Source organism: Ziziphus jujuba, chromosome 3, assembly GCF_031755915.1.
Source record: "Ziziphus jujuba cultivar Dongzao chromosome 3, ASM3175591v1".
NCBI lineage: Eukaryota > Viridiplantae > Streptophyta > Magnoliopsida > Rosales > Rhamnaceae > Ziziphus > Ziziphus jujuba.
In genome coordinates, this window is record NC_083381.1 from 1,656,252 (window position 1) to 1,662,796 (window position 6,545).

At 31.6% G+C, this 6,545-nt stretch overlaps 1 protein-coding gene across 1 annotated transcript; it reads right to left on the reverse strand.

Moving 5' to 3' along the window:
* Positions 1–2,670: 2,670 nt before the first annotated feature.
* LOC107405144 (probable RNA helicase SDE3) lies at positions 2,671–6,029 on the reverse strand. The gene is made up of 3 exons (XM_016012156.4): positions 4,947–6,029; positions 4,174–4,398; positions 2,671–3,723 (listed from the first exon to the last, which is right to left on the reverse strand). The coding sequence occupies exons 1-3, from the start codon at positions 5,682–5,684 to the stop codon at positions 2,776–2,778; spliced, it is 1,911 nt and encodes a 636-aa protein (XP_015867642.3). The 5' UTR covers positions 5,685–6,029; the 3' UTR covers positions 2,671–2,775.
* Positions 6,030–6,545: the final 516 nt, after the last annotated feature.

Here is a 6,545-nt window from a genome sequence, read left to right on the forward strand (position 1 = left end):
AACAAATACATTTCAGGTGATCATGTTGCAAGAAAAATGGCATATTTAAACAGCTAGCTTAATAGACCATATAAACAACTAGAAAATGGCAGTATTATTACTGAATTGAATTTCAATTCCAAGTAAAAAGAGAGGAATACCTTCAGGAGTCCAACCGTAGGAGCGGCGAGAGATGGAGAGCATCGAAGTGAGCAACGCAGAGGCAGTGGCGGTGTGATAAGGAAGCATCGATTCCACGCAGCAGCAGCTCATCTCCACAAGCAACCTTTTTATTTTTATTTTTTCTTATTCGACCATTAACAAACACACACTAAGCACAATCCGAAGTCATACATGATGATTGATAAATAACGAAATGAAATTGTGTTCGAGATGTGTTACCTAAACATACGATTAGAGAGGGGATTTTGGTTCATGTTTTGTTTGGGGATGCGAAATGGAGAAGAAGGCGCTACGGGATTTTGGTTCATGTTTTGGTTTGGATCTGCCTCCATTAATGAACCTCGAAGCTACGGCGCTACGGGACCTTGCGGATCTGATGACGGACCTGGTAGCAGAGAAGCACGTCATGGTGGCTGGAATTGCTTGTAGTAATGGTTTTTGGCGTTGGGGGTTTTGGCTTTGTGGGGGCTTAGGGAAATAAAGGTATTAATGTTATTGTAATATGCTACATAGGAAAGAAAATAAATTTGAACGGATGAATCACTCCGTAAAGGTGATGATTGAAATTTTATAAACTATTTTGTATTTTTGTTTAATTTGAAGGGGTATAGCTAGAATTTTTCCAATTTTTTAACATAATAGTTGTATAATTGTTTTAAATAATACATTTGGTCCCTCTAAATTGAAGTACATTATCTATATAAATTATTTTTTATTCCAAATTACAATATTTACTTTTTGTTATTAATTAGAATTTGTTTTACATCATAATTAGAAAATTTAGTTAAAGTAATGAAAATTTTGATATTAATTTTTTATTTATGGTATGGAAAATTATTAATGTTATTTCCTTTTATGATTTATACTTATTTTAGATAGTATCTTGTAAAATTTTCATCTTTTATTACTTTGTTTTTCAGTTTATTATTAATACTTTGTCTTAAATTATATTTTTATTTGATTATCATATTTTTTTAAACAAATATTTTAGTTTTTTTACATGGTATCAATTTTTTTCACTAAAGTATATTCTCTTATATGATTTGAACAGACTTATCTAAATGTTAAAATAAAAGATTATATGAAATTTTATAAAAACTAGTTATTAATTTATTAGGGATTATAAACATAGTAGAAAAACTGTATCATCAATAACAATTTGAACATTTAAAACAAGAATTGTAACTTAATTTGAACATTCAAAAAAAAAAAGAAAAAAAGAAAAAAAACCACCCCCAAAGATAGAATCCTGGTTTTGCTCCTGCCTACACTAAAAATAAATAAAGAACCAAAATCTAACTAGTAAATGTACTTGTACTCTTTGTTTGCATGTTTGATATTTGATTACGTAGAATAAAGGTCACCTGTCACCACATGCAATACATATAATTCATATCAACCCAATAAATAAAGGAATCACTGACAAATGGTAATTCGAAGATCTTTTTTTAAATGTATTTGCTACCTTCTAGAGTGGGCAAACTTTAGGATATTTGTTTTATATATATATATATATATATATTGCATTTAATAATATTTAAATTTTAGAAAAATTGCATTTTGGTGACAAATATTTAAATATACCAGAATTGTAACAGTTTATCCATTTTTTACATTAATTTTTATTTTTTGTTTTAGACTATTTTGCGATGAATTACTGATAAAATGAAAAAAAACAAATGGATTTAATGTCAAAAATAGATAAACTAAATATTTCGGTTAGCATTTAATGGCCAATATGTTAAAATTATCCCCAAAAAATATTTAAGCCAAAAAAAAAAAAATTGATATTATTTTTGTAATAAATAATGAAAATGATAAAATTGAGATTAAAAAAAAAAACCATCATAATTAACTCTTAACAATTGATTAACAGGAGGTTTCAGAAAATTCATAATCATAGGCCACTAGCCTCAAGATGTGTTTAAGGAAAAAGAAAGAAAGTCTCAGTGTGGTTATCCTAAACTAATGTTACTCTTCCACCAAAAATAAAAATAATAAAAAAAAAAAACCAAAACAACAACCAAAAAAAAAAAAAAGGAGGAAAATATTGTTATTCACTTATTCTACCATTTTTTTTTTGAGTTTTTATTTACTCTGTTGTATGTCTCAAATCCCGTAATTTAATAATGCCCTCTTGGTAGTCAGATTAAAAAAATATTATTAAAATTTTACATGATTTCTAAGAATCTATAATTAAATTGGATGAAAATGGATTTGGATACTCTACCATTTCCCAGGAAATAAATGACTTGAAGGTAAGCAGTTCTTGTATGTACCATAAGCACTGTAAGAATCTTAGGTGAAATATATAAGGCATACAAACCACATCTTTTAATTAATTCATATAAAAAAAGAAAGTTCCTTAAAAACAATAAAAATAAAAAATAAAAAACCTAGTTTTTAAGTTAAAAATTGTCTCAACAGAAGAAGAAAAAGTGGAGGAATTAAAAAATTAAATCAATTTTGGAGTTCAGTTGGTATGCAACAGAAAAAAAAAAGGCAAAATGAAAAGAAAAGTATTCTTTGGCAAACCAGCATAAAGTACAATTTTACATGTCCTGTTCAGAAATAAGCAAACTAAATCCAACATAATCATAGAATGCTACAGCTTCATGATAAGCCTAAATCCGCAAAGAACTTAGGATTGGGAGTTCTGTATGGCCTGCATTCGCATAGTCTTTCAAAATACGAAATCTTCAACCCCTTTTTCCTACCAATCTCGGAACGAACCCAACTCGAAGAATTTCCAGGTTTACCAGTGACAACAACAGCAGTATTTTTGTCAGCAAAATTAGCTAGGGTCACCAATGCCTCCGGCTCAATGGCAAATGAAGCATCCACTAGAAAAATGTGACTAAAATGTCCTGCAGCAATGCCTTCACTATGCAACCGGTAACTACTCATAAAAGTGGAGAAAATCACCTTGAACTTTAGAAGTTTCTCAAGTGATGGACAAGCGAAACACTCTTCTTTGTAAAGACATGAGGAGAGGATGTCGTCCGGCACCTCATCTTTCCCGCGAAATGCAGCATTTACTCGGAACATATTGGATTCTGGAATCACCTTCATCAAGCTTCTCATCAGCACATCACAAGCACTGTTACTTGGTGCACTTAAAAGAATTCGACACTCTGGTGATGATTTATATATTTGCACTATTGCTTCAAAAACAAGCAAACCAGTTTTCGATAGATTATTCGAGTGTGAAAATACTTTTCTTTCAGGTACACATAATGGACCAGATACAAGGTAAGGTGGTGAGCCCTTAATGCTTAGAATCTGACTAACTATGGAAGGTACATCTGAATTGCACTCGTGAAAGTGAGAACTTGAAGCTGGAGCAGTGGGAATTGTTGTCTCAGATGCAGAATCAGGAAATAGGAAATTCCACAATAGATTGTCTGATACAGCATTAAGTGCTTGGTGTGCTCTTTTCAAGCATATCCTGTTGAATGAAAAGCTGATATCATATTCCCGGGCTGAATGATGCTGCAAATAGAAACCATCTTCGAACTCCACTAGTACAATGCGGCTGCGCACTAGACGAAAGATAACACCCTGTGTGACAGAACATTAACAAAACAGAAAAAAATACTACTTCAACAAAAATTGGATTATAGTACTTCAATTTGTTAACAGACTAGTTTTCAAGGGCTAAAATGCAAGAAATTATGTTTATTCAGAATTTCTTGGTTCTGTTGATATTGTCAATTTAACAATGGCTTAATCTTGATCAATATCATTTTTGCAAATCATCAATTGTCAACATGAAGTGAAAAGAATACAAGAGCAAGATAGGAAATAGGCAAGCTAAGCCACATTCCACTGAATCCATATTGGATAGTCCCACTAGTACTCAATTTGGGATGCTTGAAATGCGTGACTGTTTGACCGTCAAACATGTCTAGCATATGTCCAGAGTATTGTATATAAACTCTGCACTTTGCAGTGCTGTAAATAAGGCCATTAAAAAATGTGTACCTGTTAAGAAATAATGAGGAAGCTTACCTTAAATGGCTCAACATTGCTATCAGAAGGTTTTGCAAAGACTAAGTCCCTTGACAAAAGGAATGGGCGGTTCCCAGGAAGCGCATCCATATTAAACTGGACAAAGATTTTTTCATCTTTCTCATCAGTACCATTCAAATGTTTATTATGCTGGTTATGCCTGTTAGAAATTTCAGCTTTTTGCAACTCCAATGTCACATTTGTCATTTCGAACTCGCTCCATTTCTGATTCAATCAAGCAAAAAGTCATAAATGTTCTGTTGGAAACCAACATGCAATAGAAATTCATCACAAATTCCTTCGAATATTATTCATTGCATTATCTGTACATATATTTATAATATTAAACATCTGTCTTTTTAAGAATAGACATGTAAATTTTTTAGGTGCCCATACCCAGTCGCCATCTTTAGCAAAATCCTATATGTATGTGTATATATATATATACACACACAAAGACAAATGTCAATCATGTGTACAGTAGTACACATGAAAACTAAACAATAAAATTCAGTCAAAGGATTTTGTGTGAGCTATATACATAAATACAACCATAACTCGCACAAAGTCAGAATAAAATCTTATAAACAGTATATTCCTATGTTTATGTATCTTGTAGATTAAATTTGGATGCTGTTGAGCAACTCATTTTGAAAATTACATAGCAAAACAGAAAGTATATATACAAAACATTCAAGTTCTATCATGGAAATCTAGCAAAATGAAAACGCGGACTGTAATTAAAGGACATAAATTTTACATGCAACACATACCTCATAGTAGTAGTCTTCAGCATAGAGCAAAGCAGCAAAGTAGTCCTTATAGGTCAAAGGAGACAAAGGCATTTTCAGAACCTGAGGAACAATGTCTTTCTTGATCAAATCTTTTTTATCCTCAGGAATGATGTATAGAGGCAAAGAAGCATCATCTTCAACCCATATATAGTTTGCCTTTCCCTCCTGATTTGTTGCATTTTTGGGAGCTTCACGAAGGGTAGGCTTAAAGTTTGGAAGCGGGTTTTGGGAAGAAGTAGATGGTTTATGAGTTGAAGATGTTGGAAGCTGATTTTGGGAAGAAGAAGCAGATGGATATATAGGAGATGGAGGTGGTTTATGAGTAGATGGACTTTGGTTCTGGGAAGAAGGAGATGGTTTATAAGTTGAAAAGCTTGGAAGCTGATTTTGGGAAGAAGACGCAGATGGATATATAGGAGATGGAGGTGGTTTATGAGTAGATGGAATTTGGTTCTGGGAAGAAAGAGATGGTTTGTAAGTTGAAAAGCTTGGAAGCTGATTTTGGGAAGAAGACGCAGATGGATATATTGGAGATGGAGATGGTTTATGAGTACTTGAAGTTTGTGGTACCTCCAAGAAGGAAAACGATGGTGAAGAAGAAGTTCTGGGACTAGGCTGCCATGTTTGGCTTTGGGATGTACTTGATCGAGGTGGTCTAGGTGAAGAACTTTGGTCACTACCAATAAGCCATTGCAAGAAATCACGAATGAAAGACATTGAGAAAGAAAATTTAAGAAAATTTTTTGTATTTTGTTTAAAACAGACTATGAATAAATAGCATCACAATCACGTGTGAAAATATATATATATAGATATATATATCAACCTTACAAGAAATTAATCAGATTCAGCTTCACTAACAAGTAGTGTTAATTCCAACACTAATTAAGATGGTAATAAAAGCTGCATGCAAATCTAAACAAAGTACTTAAGGAAGAACAGATTGAAAGGTAAGCTTGAAGAAAAAAATGGTTTATCTTATTGATTTTCCCAGTTTTTCAGCACTTTCTCGCACAAGGTAATTTTTTTTTTTTTTTGTTTTTTTTTTTTTGTTTTCCTCTCTCTGTATCAGCAGCTCCTTCATAGTGAAGCAGATAGACATCTCTCTTTTGAATTCTAGCCACCCAATCAGAGCTAAGCACTCAAATGACAATATAATGACAAATCAAAAGCTATCTTAACTTTTAAGCATTAAAAGGAGCAAGCACTTGACAGACTGGCTTAGTGTAATATATATATATATATATATATATTGCTTTTTGAAAACTTTCGTTTTGAAAAGCATTTTCAAAATATGAAAGATTTAAAAAAATAAAGAGTGAGTTTGTTTTAGTATACTATGATAATATTCTTTATAATTATTTTCTATTTTATATTTTACTATAGACAATTATGATTTACCTATCTTCTTCTTCTCCTTCCTTTTTCCCTTATCATATACAACCAAAAAAAAAAAAAAAAAAAAAGGTATTTAAAAAGAATAAAATATGAAATTTTAGTTACAATCGTGCCTAAAAACAATATGTATCATTCAATGAGTTTATTAAAAATTTTATATAATAAATGCGTTTGGCTTTC

Excerpts from the sequence above, each read along its gene's own strand:
- LOC107405144 (XM_016012156.4), bottom strand. The coding sequence starts at position 5,684 with ATGTCTTTCATTCGTGATTTCTTGCAATGGCTTATTGGTAGTGACCAA. Across the intron at positions 4,399-4,946 it reads CTGAAGACTACTACTATGAG|AAATGGAGCGAGTTCGAAAT; the intron begins GTATGTGTTGCA and ends TGATTGAATCAG. Across the intron at positions 3,724-4,173 it reads GCAATGTTGAGCCATTTAAG|GGTGTTATCTTTCGTCTAGT; the intron begins GTAAGCTTCCTC and ends TCTGTCACACAG.